The sequence below is a fragment of the Typopeltis vanoorti genome, chromosome 10, assembly GCF_054136105.1.
Source record: "Typopeltis vanoorti isolate ZY-2024b chromosome 10, IOZ_Tvanoo_1.0, whole genome shotgun sequence".
In the NCBI taxonomy this organism is placed as follows: domain Eukaryota; kingdom Metazoa; phylum Arthropoda; class Arachnida; order Uropygi; family Thelyphonidae; genus Typopeltis; species Typopeltis vanoorti.
Window position 1 is genome coordinate 27013118 of NC_143558.1, and position 24318 is coordinate 27037435.

The 24318-nt window shown below is 31.4% G+C and overlaps 1 protein-coding gene and 1 pseudogene across 1 annotated transcript in view; one reads left to right on the forward strand and one right to left on the reverse strand.

Moving 5' to 3' along the window:
* LOC150102262 (globin C, coelomic-like) overlaps nucleotides 1-20615 on the forward strand; it is a 30525-nt gene extending 9910 nt beyond the window's left edge. The window contains exon 3 of the mRNA XM_090399542.1: nucleotides 20406-20615. Coding sequence (XP_090255668.1) covers nucleotides 20406-20615 — 210 coding nt within the window. The remainder of the gene's footprint in view (nucleotides 1-20405) is intronic.
* LOC150102263 (U2 spliceosomal RNA) lies at nucleotides 18189-18306 on the reverse strand (annotated as a pseudogene).
* Nucleotides 20616-24318: the final 3703 nt, after the last annotated feature.

The following is a 24318-nucleotide window of genomic DNA, read 5'->3' on the forward strand; positions in this document are numbered from 1 at the left end:
AAAAAATTGACCTTAATTTGATTCTGAGATTTTCGAATTATCAAATTCTGTTCTTTTTTTTTTTTTTTATCTCACTGTGTGCATTTAAATGATTCGTTAAAGTATATTGTAGCATTAATATTCTGTATTTAACTAATTTTTAGTCTGCTTTTTTAAATGACACGCACTTTGCCTAATTATTGCTTCCAGGAATTTTAAAAATATGTTAAAAGGTATCTGTCCAATAGGGGAAGAGAAATTTGTATTTATTTTGGATATATATCAGAATCATCGATATAATTTTTAAATAGGTATCGCTGCAGTGTAAAAATAGCTTTCCTTTATTTATTTTATATTTCATTTCATTTTTTTTTCTTTCAGAATTTTCAGATATCTTTCAACTTAATCTTCAACATTATTTTAAAGCCATTTTTCACATTATCGGAGTGTTTTCTGATTTATAACTATTACGGTTACTCTCTCTCATAAAACTTCCAATTACACATTAACGTTTCCTCTAAACTTTCGAATTTAAAAAATAAAAGAAAATACTCCAAGCTTAGTAATAAACAGTTTTCATTGACTTATAGCCTTTTATTTAGCTGTTCCAAGCTAAAGCAAACAGAAACAAACGTTTATGAATCATTAGCAGATTTTTCATCATTACGTCTTCATTCAAGTGTAATTATCTTAACTTAAATTACTGAACAGTTAGGGTCTAACTAGCTCCCTTTCTCTTTGAAAATAAATACTATTCATGCCAATTCTTCTGTTTCACCAAGCACACCAGGAAAATTAATTAAATTCAAAAAAAAAAAAAAGAGAGAAAATCTTTCCGCAACTGTCTTTTACTTTTCTAAATATTAATCGAAAGTTATGCTAGCAGACGAATCTAAAATAGATCTCCATAGCAACGATTACGTAGCAACAGTTGCTACGTAAATCGCAGTTTTAGAGTCTATTACATGTAAAAATAATTCACATATTAATGTCTGAGTTAAAAAGAAAACCAGAAAGAATCGCTACAATTCTTGCTGGTTTTTCTTACATACTTTATTCCATCTTTCATTTATCTTTCCTTAACTCTACAGAAGCACCTCAGCTGTTTGCGCTCTGTCTATCCGCGTTAATTAATTGCAGCCCTACAGTCTGACATCTGTGACACGTAATATCCTGCTAGCTTCCTTAAGCCATCATGGTCCATAAGAGCTTACATCATTCCAAGATAATCCATTAATACTACACTTACCATCGTCTTCGATTTATTAGGATGAGATAGAGGAATCAGTAAACACTGAAATAAGTAAGGCTAATGTTGAAGAAGTCCATCGATGTACGCTCTGTTCAATGGTTTAGTTCTCCATTAATATAATCTAGAAATGATTAAAAGGTCTTGCCAGTAATTTTTCTATTGGAATTAAGGGGGTTTTCCTTTCTTTCTTTTTCATGTCTCTTTCTTTAATTTTCGTACAAGTCTTATGAGTATTCTAATAAGAATAGAAAAGCGAACAGTAAATCAATTCAAACACGACTCATAAAGATCGGATCATTATTATTATTATTATTATTATTATTATTATTATTATTATTATTATTATTATTATTATTCCACTTTTCACACCTTTGTAAATGCGAAATTCTTATTGCACAAACATATTTTTGATATTAGGATGAACAAATGCAAAGAATAAAAGCGAAACAGTCAGAAATAACATCATCATACATTTCAGAAATACATTCCTATAATTAACAGTGTTACGTTGACTATGCATACAGCAGAACAAGCATCGAAAGATATGAAAAATTTATAAATCTATTTAATAAATACCTAAAAGATAAAGATATACCAAACAGCTGGAACAATGCTATCATGACACCCTTGCTCAAGAAAAGGTAACAAGAAAAGACAGAAAATTTGCCGTCACAACTATATAAATATTTATAATTTACCATTGTTCTCAGGTTTCATAGACGTTAAGAAAGCATTTGATTCAGCTGGAAAAAAAACAGTCACAATGAAGAAATGTGGAATAAACCAATTATTTACAGCCTAATAAACAAAATATATGAAACTGCAGCTGAATCAAAGTATTTATTATATGCAAATAAATAAATAAAGGAATATGCCAAGGAGATCTATCTCGTCCAAATTATTCAACGCAGTATTAGAATATGTCCTGAGTGAACTAGATTGTAGATTCAAAGGAATCAATGGTAATAAACTAAATCATTTATGATATGCTGATAATATTGTAGTAATAGCAAACAACAAAATAGAACCTAAAAGAAATTATGAATGAATTAAATATAGTATCAAATAAAGTAGGATTAGAATTACTCTATTGAATTTCTGAACAGTGGCGGTTCGTATATATGTACATATATATATAATGTAGCAAGAGTTTACACTCTAGAAGATTGAAGTTTGTATAAAAAGAAATGAATTATGGATGAGAATTAACTGCTCTTATAATTGTTTATTGCACGTGTTTTTCTGCGTGATATGTATGTTTTGAAGGACGAAAAAACTGAGTTTTGGGGAAGAAAATCTCCGTTTGAGACTGATTCCCCACCTTCAGATGAAACGTCCTCATAATCAACATTAATGGTAATAAACTAAATCATTTATGATATGTTGATAATATTGTAGTAATAGCAAACAACAAAATAGAACAAAAAGAAATAATAATAATAATAATAATAATAATTTTTTTTTTTTTTTTTTTTTTTTTAAACATTTTATTATGTCTCAGTATAAATTACATACAATAATAATATTTACAATATTTAAAATAAGGTTTATACAGAATTTTTGAATTTAGAATATAATAATAATATTTTTTTTTTTTTTTTTTTTTTATAAACGACTTATTTGTTTTTGTTTTTACAATGAAAATGATAAGGTTTACTATCACACAGAGTATCTGCACACACACAATGAAAAACATATTATCTTTTCTGTACAGTACGAAAATTTGATATACAAAATGCAGTGTACATTTTATAAATATGAGTATACATTTTTTTTTTTTAAACTAGCTAATTATGGATTGGCATCAATGTGCACTCAATTCACGATACAATGCAGTAATGCAGCATACACTCACAATTCAATAGTAATAATAATACTTTTTTTTTACATTTCATTATGTCTCAGTATAAGTTACGTACAATAATAATATTTACAGTATTTACAATATGGATTATATACATTTTTTTTTTTTTTTTTTTTTTCTATGTCTCAGATGAATTGCATACATAGTTGCTGTAGTAATTATATGTATATAATATTTATAACGCATTACAAGTGTATAACAGATACTTGCAAGTTAGTAATTTTCTTCCTCGAAGCTTAGCAGAGCTTATCTGAGGCTATAATAATAATAATAATAATAATAATAATAATAATAATAATAATAATAATAATAATAATAATAATAATAATAATAATAATAATTATTATTATTATTATTATTATTACGGGCAATTCCAAGGAGTCCTTAGACTCATCGAGGGAGGCCCTAACATCATGTCAAGAACAAGTATTTGAATTCTCGCAGTATCTATCATACCTCGCCCTGAACCCATCCACAGTCATGGCACCCACAACAGAATCTGGCAGCCCATTCCACTCATTTACCACTCTCCAAGTAAAAAAAATAGCTCTAACACCCTTGCTAACCACACTCTTGCCCAACTTCCATGTATGGCCCCTAGTCCTCCTACCACCAGTCCTATTATCAAAAATATCTTCTGAATTAATCTTATAGAAACCCTTCAGTAATTTGAATGTCTCAATCATATCACTCCTTTTCCGCCTATCGGCCAATTTCTGCAACCCACAAATCTTCAACCTGTTCTCATAAGGTTCATTCCATAGACCTGCTATCATCTTGGTCACTCGTTTCTGGATCCTCCGCATCAAGAAGAAACCCTGGCGCCCAAATCTGGGCACAGTAGTCTAGATGAGGTCTTATCAAGGCTCGATACAGAGGAACAATAACCTGTTTTTCTCTGCTTGTTAAAGTATTTTTCAGCAACCAAGTGACTTGATGAGCTGATTTAGCCACATTTGCGATGTGCCCCCTAAACTTCAACTCCCTATCCACAAACACTCCCAAATCCCTGGCCTCATCAATCTCCTGGAGTACGGTTTCACCAGTGTGATATACTGCTGCTAATCTTTTCGCCCCAAAATGCATAACCTTACACTTTGCCACATTAAAGTGACATCCCTTCTCCTTAGCCCAGTCCTCCAAACTATCCAAACCATCTTGCAAAAATTTGACATCCTGTGCACTCACTATTTCTCTACCCAACTTTGTAACAAATGAACACTTCATTTGTTCAGCAAACAAATGAACACTTCCTCTCAGATCTTTTCCTATATCGTTAATGAAATGAAAAGTAGTGGTCCAAGAACAGAATCCTGCGACACACCACTAGTCACAGGCCGTCTTTTGGACTCTACTCCTGAATAAACCACTCTCTGATATCTCTCCATCAACCACCCTCCTATCCATCTTACTGATTAGAATTCCATGTGGTATCCTGTCAAAGGCCTTAGCAAGGTCCAGTAGAATCACTGTAAACCCATTACCCTTATCTAGTTCAGCCGTCAGTGTGTTATAAAACATGAGCAGGTTACTGAGGCATGATCTACCCTTCACAAAACCATGTTGTCCCCCATACAGTATCCCATTTTCATCTATCCAGTCCTGTATTCTTCTCTTGACTATTTTCGCCAAGATCTTGACAACGATTCCTGATATGTTGATCGGTTCAGTAATTTACAAAAGCAGTCTTGAAACCTCCTTTATGCAGTGCAACTATTTCCCCTCTTTCCACCCCCTCGGGTGGAAATCCAATCCAATCAAACTCCAGACCAGAGACTCAAATTTAAAAAAAATGGTCAAGGGCAATGACAATTCTTTAGCTGCTTCACGTACAACACGAGCTGGTATATCATCCAATCCCACAGATGTATTGACATTGAGGTTTTATAATATACTACTCACCTCCACCTCATTCACCACAATTCCCGTATAAGCTATTGGTTCATTCATTTCTGCAATGTCACCACCTGGTCGATATACTCTTGCAAAGTGCTCGCTCAGTAATTCAACTATATCAACTGATTCGGTTACCTCCCTACCATCGGCATTCTTTAAAATCATTCTGCCATATACATTTTTTATTTTACTTTCAACATATCGAAAAAACTGTTTGGGATTCTCTTTAGCCTACATGGCTAATGTTTCTTCATAATCCGCTTTTGTTTTCTTACCACACTCATTACCCTTCTGGCTTGCGCTTTATACTGTTCACGTGCTTGCCGGTCACCTTTCTCCTTAAATTCCCTCCACGGTTGTTTCTTTTTTTGCAGCTCAAGCTTAATGGTGTTATTCATCCATTTAATCCCTACTTGATTTATTATTCGGCCTCTAGGTATACAGTCCGCCACTGCCTCATGCAAACACTTCTTAACCGCCTTCCATGCACTATCAACATCCAGCCCTTGCAGTTTTACATGCCATGGCACTGAACCAATCAAACTCCTAAGTTTGTCATACCTACCAGCCCGATAATTCCACATGTATCCTGTCTTAATTGTAAATTCCACACCTTTAGCCACCTCCCAAGTCAAGACCCTATGATCACTCTCACCAATTGATGGCAATGTGGTCATATTTGTTACAGCCAAATTCTCAGATGCAATTACTAGGTCAAGCACTCTCTGACCCCTAGTATTTTCCATTACATGCTGTCGAAGATAGTTATCCCTTAATAACCGCATAAAATCCAATTCCTTCCTCCCATGTGTCCTCTCCTCCTTCCAATCAATGTTACCATAGTTGAAATCTCCCATAATAATTACCCTCCTTCCACTCATTTGTTCTATTTGCTTATGCGTACTATCTTCACCATCTATTGCATCACCTGGTCTACAGCAGCACCCCCAATTGTATATTTTGTTCTGCTAGCCTGAATTTCACACCAAATAGACTCAAATGTGCTCTTTTCTCTATCCTGCAGTTCCACTTATATTCTCATTGGCTGTAGCTTATCAGCTATCATAAATAACACTCCTCCCCCATTTTATTCTCCCTGTAAACTCCTGAACACACCATACCCCTCACATTCAATCCCAATAGCTATATCATCTTCTGTCAGCCATGTTTCACTAATACCAACAACCTGTGGCCTGGAAGTGCCAACCAAGGCCAAAAAGTCTTCCTTCTTGTTCCTAATACTTCTGGCATTAGTATACATGAATTGCAGAAGCCCATTTGTCCCATCCCTATTTTGATGCCTTATACTAACTATCCTAATATAACTCCTTATACTATACTATACTAACTCCTTATCTTTATACTAACTATCCCATTCTGATTTGTTGTCCTTCGTACTCGCTCGGGCATATTAAACACATTCATACACTCAACTGTCTCCCTAAAGTCTGCATATCTACTCCCCCCCCCATTAGTAACTCTAGTTTCTCTGATTTTGCATATCCACTTCCACTTCATTCAACAACACCTTTTCAAGTCTCTGTACCAAATCCATTCAAATGTAAACCATCCATATTATATAAATTCTTTCGCCCATCAAACTCACTTCACACATCCACAAATTCCACACCACTGCTCCTGCATAATCCGCGCATAAAGTCATTAGCAATTTTGGCCGTCCTTCTATACTCTTCACTGTCATACCGTGGAAACAGACCCACCATTCTAACTCTCTCACTCTTCTCTTTTATTATCTCAAGTAATTCCTTCAAATCCTCTCTCAATAATGAATGGATTAAATATAGTATCAAATAAAGTAGGATTAGAATTACTCGATTGAATTTCTGAACAGTGGCGGCTCGTGGCTTGAAATCGTAGGGATGCTGCAACTTTCGAAATATACATGCGCACTGTAAGTACAGTTGATACATGTTTGGATAAAATATCCAAATTATGGTAAAAATAAAAAAAATAAATAAAAATTAAACATAAAAAATACTGTTTATTATCGATAAAATTATGCAGTTTAGTATAATTTAAAATTACTTAAAAATAAAATCCATTATCCCATTCTGATTTGTTGTCCTTCGTTCCCCGATAATGTTCTAAAATAAAAACTATAACAAATGCTATGTCTTTAATTGTAATGTCCTAATATTTAAAGAGACGGAGTAAACACGATAAGCACTACGAACTCTACTACTGGCGCAAACTGCATATAAACAACAGTGGAACTGCGCGACGGACAGTGCCGCATTACGCTAATAGCTCGCATCTTACTATGACGTGCATATGCTTGTGCACATAGCAATATGATACTGTGGAAAACAGTGCCGCTAGCGTCCTTTGACCTCCTAAGTGCTACAAGATCGTTTTTTATTATTTTTTTTTATAGAAAATAAGAGAATTGTATAGAATTGTTGATAATAAAATTAAATATCACAAGCAAATATAAATAAATTAATAAATAAATTTATATATCGAAAAAAATTGGGGGCGCTGCAGTTCCGTAGTACCTATGCACGAGCCTCCCCTGTTTCTGAACAGAATTAGCATTCTCAATAGAAATCAAATAAAAGAATCTTGCTTTTAAAGACTGCTACAAATAATACACGAGTTTACGTACATATTAAAAGAAAAAAATCATGTAAGGCTTCATAGAAGAATTATTAACAGTTAAAATTGGAAAATACGAAATTTTTATATTGTAAATTACTTTCCATTTAAGTCATGATCTCAATCGCGACTGATGATGCCCTTTGGCTGGAAAGAACTAACTGGATTCGAATACTATATAGGACGCGAATAACTTCTATAAGGGTATCTTCAATTTGAAGATGAGTAAACCAGTCTTATATTGAATTAGGAAAATCCCATTTTTTTTTCCTTTCAACAAAACAGGCAAAACCGACAGAAGAACATACGCAATTTACATACATAATACAATGACCTTATAAGTTGCTTCCACAGTAACTTCAAACAACGCAACAATCATAGCAATTGTTGCGTTTCAAAGATACACCGCTTTTTCTAAGAAAACGACTTTTTTTTTTTATATTTATTGTATTATAATATCTTGCATGGAATAAAGTAAGTGCTGTGGGATTAGATGCGAACGCAAAAGTCACTGCTTCCAATTAATGTTAGTTTTCCGACCTGCAAAACACCGCCATTGTATTTGTTGACGTGCATGAGGTTTTCAGGTAGCTAATTAAACCTTAAAAAAAAAAAAAAAAAAAAAAAAAAAAAAAAAAAGCAAATCCCCAAGAGTCTCTAAAACTTCCAACGGTTCACCGGACAAGATAATGATGTAAATTGTTTGTGTAATTAAAGAGCCTACCTAAGCTGATTAATTAAAGTATTATCTGGGAATTTTTATTAATATAGAGATACGCTAGATTAAGAACAGTCCGTAAAAATTGTACGGAGATAAATAAAAATATTATCTTATTTGTACAGAAAGAATTTTGAGTAATGTTAGTCACAGACCCATATTGGTTCTTTAAATTAAATGTCCGTTGCTTACACTGCATACGAGTCCGAATGATTCCACCAACTGGTTAATATTTTTGGCTCTTTTCCAACTACAATAATGCATTAAAATGTTGTCTGATGAGTTCCAAGGATGGATCTTATATATCAGTATGTCCTACAAAAGGGGCATGTGTAGTTGGATGCCATCCAGGTATCTAATCACCATATATACGAAAGTTAAATAGAGCAGCTTTTGTATTTGAATTTACGAGAATATCCACTAAGTCACCTTCAGTTGAAAAGTCCTCATAAAATTTCAAAAAACACACTCTTAAAAAATGGACATCCCCGTTTGCTCTTATTAACTTCGTTTACAAGAATCATTAGTGAATAACCAGCATATATTTTAGAAAGTTAACAGAATCTTACACTCTTTGTTTGACAGTCTTGAAAACTGTCGGATTTCTGAAATATCCAAATACCCGGATGAGGGAAAAAATAACTCTCATCATAAAGATGCTCTCAAAGAAATGAGTCATAAAAATCAAAGTGCTCACATTGTGACCCAGTCATCTTATTCTGTAAACCTTTTAGCATTTTTCTTACAAATTATTCTAAACAAAGCGAAAAGAGCCGCTGATTTTTAACTCTCTCCTGTTGATAGTTTCCGTTTTGAATGTTTGTTAATCTAGTCTAATTTGAGTACCTTCTCTTCAAGGCTGATTAACTCTTCCTGGAAATACTTTGCTATACTTGACAGCTCCAACATAAACAGAGTCGTACAGTGGCCTCGGGTCTGTGTGCTGAACAAACAAACGCTTAAGATCTCTTGAAAGTTACCTTTAAAATCTTTTCTTTTTCTTATCTCTCTCTTTACCCTCTTTGGAGATTTAAGAATGTCACCAAGTATGGCACGACCAGACAGCTGTTTGAATTCATCAAGGAACCCATTATTGAAAAGAGTGAAAATCGATCTTTGTCAATAATTTCTCAGCTTTGCGGACATGCTAATTGGCTGTCTTTATTTCCAATGCAATCAACGTAGTTGTTTCTTTGTAATTTTGATTGGTAAGTGGCATTAAGCCTTTACAAATTTAAACAGATTTTTAAGATTCTTATTAAGAAAGAACCCTTCTTAAATATATATAATGTAGCAAGTTTGCAATCTAGAAGACTGTAGTTTGTATAATAAAGGAAATCAATTATGAATGAGAATTAATTGCTCTTATAATTGTTAATTGCACGTGTATTTCTGCGTTATATGTATGTTTTGAAGGAGGAAAAAACCGAGTTTGGGGGAAGAACCTTACCATCTCCGTTTGAGACTGGATCCCCACCTTCAGATGAAAAGTCCTCATAAAGATACTTTTGCATCCATTCTTTTAATTGTAATTAAAGGAATGGATTTACAATTTTTGGCATTACAAATAAATCCTTTAATTGTAATGTCCAAATATTCATAGAGACTGAGTAAACACGATAAGCACTACCAGGCCCGTTTCTACATTTTGCGGGGTCCTGTGCGAAATGGAAAAGCGGAGCCTCTGAAAGTTAGTAACATTCATTGAAATTTTAAATGGAAGAATATCTTGCTACTTAATTAATTAAATCAATTATGAATAATATTTATGTACATAAATAAACAAGCATGCTCTTTAGCATCGATTTAAGTAAAGGAAAAAATTAGTTAAAAAATAAATGCGTTCATATGTACATCTATCTATCCCAATGGCTTTAACAGGCCTTTAAGGCCCACAACCTTCCAAGCATACTTGGATTTCGTAACCGAAATACGAGGATAGAATGGTCACTCCTATGCCTCAAGGTATTCTTGGCTGTATCCCTGTGTGTTCACGGGGCCGGTTTGCCTGCTTGCGGGATGAAAAACACCAGATAAACTGGCGGAAAAAACCCTACTGCCCGCGCCCAAGACCGGCTAACTTGGCTATGGCTGAGGAAGATCCTCCAGCTCCTCACGTCTCCGACGGGAATCGAACCTAGGACACTCCTTCCCCAGGCATATGGTTGCGAAGCGCAAAGCCACTAGGCTAACCGCGCGGACGTTCATATGTACATGACATATTTTATTATGTAAGTACACATTATCATATAAATACGCCAGAACAATGATTTATTTAATAATATAAATAATGATATAAAAATATGAAAAAAATATCCATTTTTACTATAAAGAATGAAATTATGTATCACAACTTATAAGATTTAAAAGAAATCTTAAGATATAAAATTTTATTTAACCTAATGCGCTTATCATTTATAACGCTAACAAAATTCAATTTTTTGCAATTCCATGCTTTATAGATATTATTGCCAAGGACGACAAACGTTCTTGAGAAATCGAAGATCGCAAATAGGTTTTAATTAATTTTAATTTGGAAAATGACCTTTCTGATGATGCGACCGTAACTGGATTGGTTAATAATATTTTAAATGTCATAGTAATATTTGAATAAATATCCGACAAATTATTTGCAATTATGAATTTTAAAATATTAATGGGTGCATCTTCTGGAGCAACATTTCTAAAAATAATTAATTCATTGTAAAATTCAGATTCATCAATATCTGTATTTAATTTTTGATACAGCTGTTTGAAGCAAAATGTTAATTCATTTTCTGTCATTTTTCTTATTAATTTCATATCATAAAGAAATCCAAATGATTTTTGGTGAATTTCATACAATTCAGATCTTTTTTTGATAGATTGTAGAGCACGATCTAAAATTACAAAAAAGAAATTTATCCTAAAATTATCTTTGTTATCACCTGTGTGTCATCAGGCGTTTCATAATCAAAAATTACTTTTCTTCGACTTACTTGACTTTCCTTAAATTTAATTTCTATTTCTAGTAGATTTGAACATTCTTTAGCAATCTCAAAACAGCTATCAAATCCTGATATTCTCTGCTCTTCAAAGTACTGCACCAACTCTTTAATATGCTTAGTTGCTACGTCTATGGGAATTTTTGCATTTTGTAATACTTTACTTACTAAATTAACTTTTGACAAAAGCTCATAGCAAATTACAAGGCTTAGCATAAACTCAAATGAATCTATTTGTTCATATATTGAAACCACTTCTACTTTGATAATATTATCTGATGCAGTTTTAAATAATTCTTTTAGTGCATTTAAAAATTCTGGAATTTGAAAATGTGCAGCTCTAACTGATTCTATTCTACATTCCCATCTTGTATCACATAACGGTTTTGGAGTTAATTGTTTAACACATTTTTTAACATGTCCCAACGTGAAGTCGAGGCAGCAAATAATGTATATATTTTTTGTATAACATTAAAAAAATTATTGCTATTATTGATGATTTTGCGACATCTCCTAAAATCAAATTTAAATTATGACCTGCGCAAGGAGTATAAAATGCCTTTTCGTTTTCATTTAAAATGTGAGCACGGACTCCCTTATGTACTCCTTTCATATTCGCTCCGTTATCATACCCTTGCCCTCTACAATCTGACAATTTAAGATTTAATTTATTCAAAAGTGATTTTATATTTTCATATATACCTTTACCAGTAGTGTCATTAGTTCTTAAAAACGTCAAAAAGTGTTCACGAATTTCAATATCTGCTTCAAATATATGTAAAAATCTAAAAATTACTGAAATTTGCTCCTGATGACTAACATCAGAAGTATAATCGAGAATTATTGAATAATACTTTGCCTATCGTATCATATTTACAATATTTTGTTGAATTTTGGTTCCCATATCAACAATTAATTCATTTTGTACAATGGGTGATAGATACGAATTTTGTTTCTTACCAATAATTTTTTTCTCTGAACATCGTATAAATTATCTTTTAAATGTAAATCAAATTTTGCATTTAATTCTATGATTCCAAAAAAATTACCATTATGGTCTATGTACAAAGTATCAAAATTACCTCTTAAAACTAAATTATATTCGGATAAATAAAGAATTGCTGCTACTATTAGTCTTAAAACATTTCTTAACCGTTCTGCTTCAAATTTCATGACATTTTGATTTGCCTGATCAATTGTATTGTGATTTTTTAAATTCCATTCCATTTGTGTCCATGAATACATGCATTTCATGTGCACTGAATTTCGTTCGTGCGACTTTAATCTTTCACTTACATGTCGCCAGTCAGAAAAGCCATTATTAGATAAAAAATTATCATCAGAAGAAAATAATTTGCAACAAAAACAAAAATAGAGTTGGAAGAGTTTGAATATACAAGCCATCTTCTGTTTTGCTTCTCTCCGTTTGCAACTGTCCTAACATAGTGAGCTGTGGAAAAACACCTCTTGTTGTCATCTTTTAGAAAATCATTTTCAGTCGAAAGAGACGGTGGAGACTACGTTGTACAATTTGTGTTAGTGTTGCGTTGTTCAAAATTTTGGGCCATGTTGCTGGATCATCAATAGTAAATAGTTCACCTTCCTCTGGTGTCTCAGTTTTAGGATCTTCAATACTCATTGTTTGACCAAACGCGTCATGTTCTCCGCTTCCTTTGAGTATTTCAGAACTCTCATTATTAATTAATGTTGAAGCCGAAGAACTGTTTGTAGTTGATTCAGAACTCCTGAAATAAATACAGATATATCAACTGATATATCTGAACAAATATGAGTTCAACTTCATAAATTTAAACAGTGAATTTCTTTGACATTCCTCAGCCGTTTCTTTTTCTTGTTTTCGCTTTCGTTTTTCATGCCCACTTGGGTATTTTCTTCCATAATAATCTCTCTCACGACTAGTCATACTCTAGAATTAAATACGATAGATTTAATTATAAAATAAGTTAATAAATTAAAAGAAAATTACTTACCTGATAAATAAAATATATCTAAAATAGATAATATTAGAAAATAAATAAATCTAATATAGATTGAAAACTGCTATTGAAGAAACATTCTGATGTCGGATAACCTAAAACCAGTTTACGAAATATATTTTTTAAGATGTTTTGCAAGTAATGTCACATAAAAAAATTGCCATGACAGTACGTGTATATACATGTTCATAAAATCATAAACTAAAATCAAAAAATTCCTAAAATCAAAAAATTCCCTATTTAACACTATGTTGTACGATATTGTTATCTTAGAGTAGTTTCAAATACTACCGCTCTAGCGCTACGATCTTATTTCGCTTACTATAACAACAATAGTTGGTTATAAAATTACATATATTTTTCTATATAATAATTGCAATATTAATTTATATAATAATTAAAATAAATTAATTGATTTTCTTTTTTCAATTTTTTGCGCTTTGCGGGGCCCACCCATGAATACAGCCTTGAGCACTACGAACACTCTACTACTGGCGCAAACCGCATATAAACAGCAGTGCCGCATTACGCTAATTGCTCGCATCTCACTAATGATGCATATGTTTGGGCCCGTAGCAATATGGTATTGTGGTAAACACAGTGCTGCTAGGGTCCTTCGCCCTGATAAGTGCTACAAGGTGGATTTTTATTAATTTTGATACAGAATAAGAGAATTGTATAGGATTGTTGATGATAAAATTAAATATTACAAGCAAATATAAATAAATTAATAAATATATTTATATATCGAGAAAAAGTGGGGGTGCTGCAGTTCCACAGTGCCTAGGCACGAGCCGTCCCTGGTTGTAGTGATGCCTGTCATCCTTCGGAATTCTTCATCGTATTGTCCAGAAACGAACCCGAACGTTATCTTGACATTTTCAAGAATTGTTTGTCAACTATACTATGGCAACTTCAAGAATAGTTTTCGGAAATAAGGGTGTGAAGGTTATGTTGGCTGTAGGTTTTTAAGGGAGATCTTGGTCGGTAACGAACATGCCAGTTTATTGAAAAAATTGAGGTTCGCTGGTATGGCTGTTCTGTGGGATTAAAAAACCAGGATTATTTTGGGGGAGGAAGTAACCCTGGCACCTCCGATTGGGAACTCCGTAGCTTGGAAAGTGAGATGTTATCCACTCTGTCACGTAATTGGCAGCTGTGTCTGTTTGTCAACAATGATGAGTCACCAAATTGCATCTGTAATTGTGGCCAAGGTGAAATCCAAAGTGTACTGGGATTTGAATACATTCAGTTGTCTGGATACTTTTTACATTGTGTATTTTTTTTTTTTTTTCATAAATAGCGTATATCTGATACGTCTCTATTGATCTCTTTAAGCGGAATTGTCGACAGCACTCAAACTATGAAAACAAAAAGAATCTATAATAAAATGGTTTAAAAGTCTTGGAGTCTTGAAAAGTCTATTTTCAGACTATATATAGCACATCACAACTGATTTAAATCAATATCATTTGCTAAAAGCGCCTACAAAGGAGATCCAGGATTCATTGCGAGAGGTCCACCATAGGTTTTTTTTAATGTGGTTCCCTTAGCACGTTATAATCTATTGCGAGTGGTTCTAAGATTTTTTTTTTCTTAATTATTATTATTGTTGTTTTATACAATCTGTAACTCTTCTCTTGTGACCAAATACGAACTTCTTCAGGTCCGTCTAGGCGTCTGCAATAAACGTACCGATGAAATTCATGCAACACCTAAGGATAATCACAAACATCCATACTTCCGGTGGGATTCAACCTAACTTCTTGACCATCGAGGACAAAGAATGGGTTTATCTGATGAGTAATAATTCTGTGCCAATTATGAATTGGGTGATCAACAGTGGCGGCTTGTACATAAGCACTGCGACATTGCAGCACCCCCAAGGAAAAAAACGAAAAAATTAAATTTTGTTTGTGTTTATAAATGATAATAATGCTTACAACATTATATAAACGCAATACAACATGTTAAAGGCTACAGCTTATGTTTTGACATTGATTGAATAGTTAATAATTGGAATCGTTCGATTAACGCTTTAGATTACGAAAGAAATGCCCTGCGATCTAACGCCATGTCGGAATTATCACGTTCGGCCAGTTGCAGCTCGACTCGGTGATATTCATTTGCACTTGTCACTGCACATAACAAGTGAATCCGAACACTGCTCGTGGAGCAGTGTCCCTACAGATAAACTGTATGCTTGGCGCGTTATTTCTGTGTACAAAACGTTTACTATTGGTGCGTGTTCTTGGTGATGGTGAACTATTTTTGGTAAATCTTATTTTATTCTGTTAACATAACATATAATAATTTATTTATTATAGATACAAGGCTGCATTATGACCAGTGGCACTGTTGAAAATATGAAAAGAATTATATTTTCTTAATTATCGTGACATGAAATATTATCGTTACACGAAACAAATGCACTGCGATCTAACGCAGTGTCGGAATTATCACGTTCGGCCAATTATAGCTAGACTCGCCGATATTCGCTTGCACTTGTCGCTGCACGTAACAAGTGTATCCGACACTTCTCGTGGAGCAGTGTCCCTACAGATAAATTATATTCTTGAGCGCGTTATTTCTGTGTACGAAATAACGCGAAACTGTTTACGAAATAAATTGCTTAATAAAACAATTTTTTAATATGTAAATTTATTTATTAATAAATTGGTTACTGATTAGGAAAATATTTGTATATGCAACACCCCCACTTAAAATTTTAAAGAATAAGCCCAGAAGATAAAATATCACGAAATCTAACCATATGGAAAAATAAAGATCTGAGATCCCCCCCCCCCCCCAAACAAAAAAAAAGTAAGAATATATAAATCATTAGTTCGGCCAGTATTAACGGAAGCATGTGAAACAAGAAAAGCAAAATTAAAAATAGAACATTTCAAATTTGAAACATTAAGAAAAATATTTAAAAAAAATGAAGAATATTAGTTACAACCCATGAATCGATGGTTGAAAAAAAGATAAGAAGAGAATAAATATATTAATAGAATGGATTGTAAATCAAATACAAAAGACCAACTGGCAGATTACCCCCCCCCCCCCGAAAAAAAAACGATGTTGCATATCGCTTACATCAAATTGTGGAAATTTTGTTCCTACTAACCTTTCCAATTTTTTAGCATTATTTTAAAAATAATATGCGTTCTGCAAGTTGCTTCTTTTTTTTTTTTTTTTTGCACCGCATTGGTGCAACACCATATCCTCTTTTCATTCAAATAAATATATAACTACATCAAAGGTACAACGAAGTCCATCGCATGCGCCAATACCAGTTATATTATTCATTTTCAGTAAATTGACTCAAAACGTTCGTTCTAACATCAACCCAAAAACTATATTTGATTAAATATACTGACAATTTCGATTAGTATCGATTACGGGATTCTAGTAATTCGGACAAAACGAAAATTAATATTAAACCCAATTTTTGCCTCAGATTTATATGTAATTGATAAAACATGACAATATGTATTAAATGTTAATCACTTTTTAAAATATTAGTGCAATATAACATAAATAATAATAATAATAATAAAAAATAAATAAATATAAATAATAATACAATATAAATATAAACCCAATTTTTGCCTCAGATTTATATTAGTATAATATAATATAAATATAAATAATATAAATAATCATAATAATACATAATAATTAATAATAAATAAATATAAATAATAATATAATATAAATATAAACCAAATTTTTGCCTCAGATTTATAATAAATAATAATTAATAATAAATAATAATACAATATAAATATAAACCCAATTTTTGCCTCAGACAGCATACGATCCAACGGACATATTCAAATACAGAAGACCAAAAGCTATATTGGCCTCCTTTAGTGATGCATAATCTCCATGCCCAATCAGGGCGAGCATTCTGCTCATAAATTTTACCTTCACTGCAACCACAACAGATAGCGGGGAATATGAAAAGCATCTTGCTTCACCCCTAAAGACATAAATGTCAATTGTCAATTGTAAATTATGAACAATCCACCGTGAGATGCGGTGATTGATTCATTCAATCTAAATAAATAAATAAATAAATAAATAATAATAATAATAATAAATAATTAATAATTAATAAATAATATAATAAGGGAAATATAGATGAACAATCGACCGTGAGATGCGGTGATTGATTCATTCAATCCAAAAAAATAAATAAATAAATAATAATAATAATAATAAATAATTAATAATTAATAAATAATAATAATAATGATAATAATAATAATAATTAATTAATAATAAATAAATATAAATAATAATATAATATAAATATAAACCCAATTTTTGCCTCAGATTTATATGTAATTGATAAAACATTACAATATGTATTAAATGTTAATCACTTTTTAAAATATTAGTGTAATATAAGAAAAATAAAAGGTAAATATATTTATTACATTGCACTGGTAATTGGAGTTGGTAAAATATTAGAATATATTAAACATTTTTTAAAATATTAGCGTAATATAAGAAAAATAAAAGGTAAATATATTTATTACATTTTTTTATATTGGATGCAATATTATTATATGAAAAATTTTGCTATTTTTAATATATAGTAAAATATATTTTCATATATCAAAATTACATATCAAAAATAATAAAAAAATGTTGTGTTTTTTTTTTCTTTTTATCTCTATACTTTGAAGCAGTTTTTTTCATTGGGTTTCATAGAACATTATACTTGACAAAAAATTATATACTTGTTTTTATCGATGTTTTAGCTCAGCTTAATCAAACAACAAAGTTTGATTAAATTATGACTGGTATCAATCTGATAAACAAAATCAATTGTTACATGGATTTTTATTTAATTGAATCCAAAACCAGTAGAAGCTCTTTTGTATAGCAGAATTCTAAATATGAATTAATTTATTTATTATTATTATTATTAAGCTGCTAAGAACAGATACTACACTTTGATCTTAGCCAAAAGGCCGAGAAGCGATTATTATTATTTTTGATTAAATATTCAGCAACATCTACCAAGCACACTCTCTCTAAAATAACTTAATTACTATAAAATTAAAAATGTTCGACGTGTGTGTATCAAAGAAGTATTGCATTTTTTAGCATCGAATTTGATTTAATTCCAGGACTTGCCATCGTCCTCATCTGTGTCTCGTAAACATAATATCAGTGTAGTACTTAATTCACTTTAGCTTACATACATATTTCCCCAAGGCAAAAGAAGTAAATTCGAGATCAGACGCTGTTGAGTGCCTTTTTATTTGCCAAAATTCTATTACAAACTCACAAATAACACTCTGAAACAAGCGGTTTTGTGAATAAATAATAACCGGCTGTACTTAGAAGCCTTTAAGTCATGCCCAGATTGGAAACGTATTTATTTAATTAATTATTATTTTTATATTTAGATATTTCAGTTTTTTTGTAATCATCCATCCATCCACGGCACATAATATAATAATATACGTTTAAGAAACTTCGTGTGTGGGGATCGCAAAAAAAAAAAAAAAAAAAAAAAAATATATATATATATATATATATATCTTAATGTTTTAGCGTTCGTGCTACGGATATCCATCCCTCAGTTTTACTAGAGATACTCACTTAATTGTGTCTTAGGTCATCGTTAGCCTTCAGAACAGTCTCAATACACTAGACATCGACACACACACACACACACACACACACACTATTAGAGGCAATCTACCGGCTATTTATAGTATCTTTCAAGAGTTAATGACGTTAACGAATGCTGTATTTATTCATTTATCACAGAAATGTTTCCAATATTTTCCCCATCAAGTATATAAATTGCACACAATCTACATAAGATACATTTTTCTTCCGATATCAATTAATTACATTTGTAAAATGTACTTTTTCTAACTTCCCAGTCTAGTTAAATTTGGATTCGTAACAAAAATTTGTACAATAAAGCAGATTTTTTTTTTTTTCGTAAATTGGTGTTATGCAACAAATTTTAATTTACTGTAGAGTCAAAAAAAAGCCAAACGGCTAGGCACGTAAATATGTAAATGAAGAGTTCTTTTCACTTAAACTTTGATATCATCCAGGTCTACCTACTCACTGATGAGACCGCAAAAAATGTTGAAACCGGTCTGGGTAGTGACCTCTCCTCATAATGTAAGGCAGTAATACATCTCCTAGGAGCTGTGTTTTACATTATGAGAAAATATCAAGGATAGTGAGGGAACTTGCTCCACCTTTTCTTCGAGTTGCCTTGGTGTTGTACTACCAGGTGTTCACTTATGCTTGGATTCGCCGATAGTTCTTCGGCATGAAACTCTTAGATCGTAGTTTTTGATCTTAGAGTTTCGCATACTGGCTGTAAAATAATAAGGGATTTTTATCTCCTTAATTTAATTTACTGTAGAGTCTTTTTTTCTTTCTGAAATTTGATTTATAGAACATTCGCAATTAAAAATCCAATCATTTTTGAACTGTGTGTGTGTGTCATGAACTTCCATTCCACAAAGACTCTTTGAACAGCATTATTCAACGCTATTTATCATATTACGTTTGCATTATTTTTATTTTTCTGTCTTCTGAAATATTTTAGCACATTCCATGCCTGATTTATTGCAGCAGTTATTCGTTTCTTGATGTCCTCTCTTTTTTTTTTTAATATATATTTACTCATGCTCGTAATAATTTATATATTTCATTCCCCTTTTTATCTGATATGTATTTATATTGTCATTTTTTTAAATGTGAATTGGCGATCTGACCTACGTATGCATTGATGTTATCAGGGTTAATAGCATTGGCTTGGCTTGTAATAATATAATAAATTATTATTCTTTTTTTTAAAAAAAAAACATTTCTTCTTTAATTCAATTCAGTAAATGCCATCCAACCACATTCCCTAATATCAGTATCAGCAATGAGATTTGAACCTACCACCTACTAGTTGGATGTTGTATCCCATTGCACAGGTCAAACCAATATCTTTAGATGATGCAGGTGATACTGGAACTTTCCTATTATTAGTTATAATATTAATTATAACTGTGAAAGTGTACAATGAAGTTTTATTTTTATTTTATTACCATTTTAGCTGATTGGACCACAATTTATTTACGCTGTAAAACCATCTTTGGAAGATGAGTGGAATCCAGCAATAGAAGAAGCTTGGCTACATTTATTTCGTTTTATGGCTTATGTCATGAAAAGTGCTATGATCGAATCTGTTCAGAAGCAAGTAACGGATAAACCAGAACAACCACAAACTGAACAGTCTCCATCACAACAACCATCCGAACAATAATGAAAAAAAAAAAAAAAAGTAACAGAAATTTTCTTTTTGGATTCAAAAAAAAAAAAAAAAAAATTCTTTCAGTATGTGTTCCAGTTTTTTCAGAGCGATGTGATACGATCGGAAACACAAATACTCTTACAGATTCTGGAAGATTATATTGACACCAGTAAAACCAATCAGTCAGTTCAAATGTGAAGGATTCACCATTCTGAACTCATGTTTTCTTTTGCAATGGATCCATATTGACTGCCATAGTTTAATATGTTGTACACAGGAAGGAATGTTCGTATTTGTACCCGATAAATTATATTTGGATTAAAAGTATTTAAATTTCTAACATGTATTTAACGTATACTAGTAAATATACAAAACAGATAACTTGTATCAAATACAATTTATTTTAATTCAAAAATTTTGTAAAAAAATGCAACGTTAATATATACCTAAGCCTCTGTACATTTTCATCAGAAATGTCGGTGTTGATTACTATATTTATTAATTAATACTTTGACTAACGTATTTGAACAATGTTTATTTGATTTCGTCACATGATCTAACAATAGATCATGTGACACAGATCATGTGACTTATAGCAAATTGAAATAAAAAACATTATTCTTTTATATTTATTATCGTACATACCAGCAGACTGTATTAGGAATGTTGAATCTTTATTTAAAATATTAATAATATTTATATTTTTGATGTACGCTTAATGAACTGCATGATAGTTTAAAAAGTTGTTATATTATTGGATGCCAAGTAAATATATTTCACTGTACAACCAATGAATGAATGCTTTTTATCGCAATGTATTGTGGTAATCATATCGTTTGGTGATCAAAGTATGCTAGTGATGAAATGTAACATTAATTTTATAGTTCGAAAACAAATGTATTAATAATTATAGTCAATATTGTAACAGATGTATAAAATAAATAAAGATTTATTTCAAAAATATGTGATTAATAAACTTTCGGAAATATTTTATATTTTTGCTATCTTCTAATACACCTGTTTGTATAATCGATAAAGAATTATGTTCATCTGCCTTTAAAAGAGAGACGTTTGAAAAACTTTCAGAATGTACAAGTGTATGTTTTATTCTCTGCTAAGAGAGTTGTTTATTTGAGGTAAAGAATGATTCTGTTTTAAAGCACAATCGTTAATTTCTGCAGCACTGGTATGCAGTTCATTCCAATTATGTACCTCTTGTTATCAGTCATTATTGGATCATCTCTAAGTCATTCACTCTTGAACAGAAGCTTTATAATGATTTGTATTTATGCGTCAATCGCTTAAATACAAATGTCAGTCAATGAGTCACTGATAGTGGCGGCCGGTGAAAATTTTAAGTGGTGGTGCTGCATATACAAAAAAAAAAAAAAAAAAAAAACCTTTTTCCCTAATCAGTAACGAATTTATTAATAAATAATTTTTACATATTAAAAAATTCCTTTATTAAAAATATTTCATCCTCACCACGAACAAACACCAATAATAAAAGTTTCGTAACAATAGCAATGACAAGTGCAAACGAATATCGGCGTTAGATCGCAGTGCATTTGTTTCGTGTAACGATAATTGAAAAAATATAATTATTTTTATATATTCAACAGTGACACTTGTCGTAATTCAGCCTTGTATGTATAATAATTAAATAATTATATGTTATTTTAACAAAATAAAATAAGATCCAAAAAATAGTTCACCACGAACACGCACCAATAATAAACGTTTCATATTTCATAGAAATAACGCGCGGAAGCATATGATACACTGTCCAAGCGGCAGTGTATCTAATGATGTAACGTGCAAGGACAAGCGCAAACGAATATCTGCGTTAGATCGAAGTGCATTTGTTTCGTAATCTAAAGCGTTAATCGAACAATTCCAATTATTAACTATTCACATCTTGTATTGCATTTATATAATGTTGTAAGCATTGTTGTTATTTATAAACACAAACAAAATTTAATTTTTTCCTTGGAGGTGCTGCAGTGTCGCAGTGCTTATGTACGGGCTGCCACAGGTCACTGAACACAAAACTGAAAATTGTTAAGTAGCGCATGCGCACACATCCAAATACAAATCTGTTATTAGCGGGCGTTGTTGTTTACTCATTTTAGTGGCGATGTTTCCATCATTTTCGCTAGTAATCAATGATGAAGTGACTTTATTTTGAAAAGAAATAAGGACAGTTGTGAAATAAATAAAAATTACGGGGAAGTTGTTTAATTAAATTACAATTCTACACAAAACAAAATAAAAAGTATCCAGAATTAGCGATAAGTATTGCTAGCATTCAAATACTTAATTAGTATTACATTAACAAAATGCACTCATGAGCATATTTTGATTTCGTCATATATTTACACATTTGTGCTGCTATATCAGTTTTTTTTTTTTTAATCAGATCGACCTGAAAATTAGATATTTTTATTGAATGTATCGATTCATTTTAGTTGGGGCACTTTTACGATTTTAAAACTTATTAAAAATGTACAAGACACCAAGTTTCTTTTTTATTTATATAAATTCTAGAGACTTATGGTCTCTTTAATACATAAGGATATTCATATTGCATTAAACTCCAATTTTATCGAATCACGAAACATGCATTACATCAAAACAAACCCGCAACAAATATTCACGGAGTCACAGTTTTATGCAAATACAAAATGTTATTTTTACATATTTGAACTGGGAACGTAAACAGACTTTACAAACGAGATGCTTACTTAAATTTGGAATAATGGTACATTATGTAATATGGAGTTACGTATGCGTAAATGTTAAAAGAAATTATGTTGTAATGTACGGTGCGTTGGTTCTTTTATGGTTCACTTTTCTCAAATATGTAATAACAAGACAAGATAAATAAAAGTTCCAGACTTGAAAAATATCATTCCACTCACTCCAAAAGCAACTGGATTTCTTTCTCTTTTTTACCGTCTTAGCTGCTTTTCGAAACCTGAAATGTGATGCACGAGATTAACTACTCATGCGATGCGTATGAGTGGTGAAAAAAAAAAAAGTTCTTTGGATCAATTTAATGACGTCATACAAAAAAAGATGGCGCTTATGAATCACACACTTTCCAACTCAGAATTTATAAAATATACCACATAACCTTATTTTATTTATTTAAATAGAACTTTTTAACGGAAATTTTTAATTTTTCTATAAATTAAAAAAAAAAAAAGAAATATTTCCTGGTATCGATGGATATTTAAAATGATGAATGATTTTCCTATATTTTCCGAGCTAAGGAAGATCCTTTATATTTTTTATATTATATTATAATTGAGTAATATAAGAAATCTACGAATGCCTTTTTAGTACATACAGGAAGTAGAACTCATTAACTGACTTTTTGGAAACTTGATTTCACATGACATCAAAAACCTAGACCGGTTTCGAACTTTACTGATGTCACTAGACGCAGGACGATACTGAGACCAAATCAATAATGAAGTAATTTATTTTGCACATCCTTAAAAAACTGGCTAGATGGGCTAAGCAAGAATGCTTTTCATATACCCCGTTATCTGAAGAGGACAGTAAAGAATAGGGTGTTATTGAACTATATACATATATATATATATATATATATATATATATATATATATATATATATATATATATATCTGAAGAGGACAGTAAAGAATAGGGTGTTATTGAACTATATATATTGAACTATATATATAGT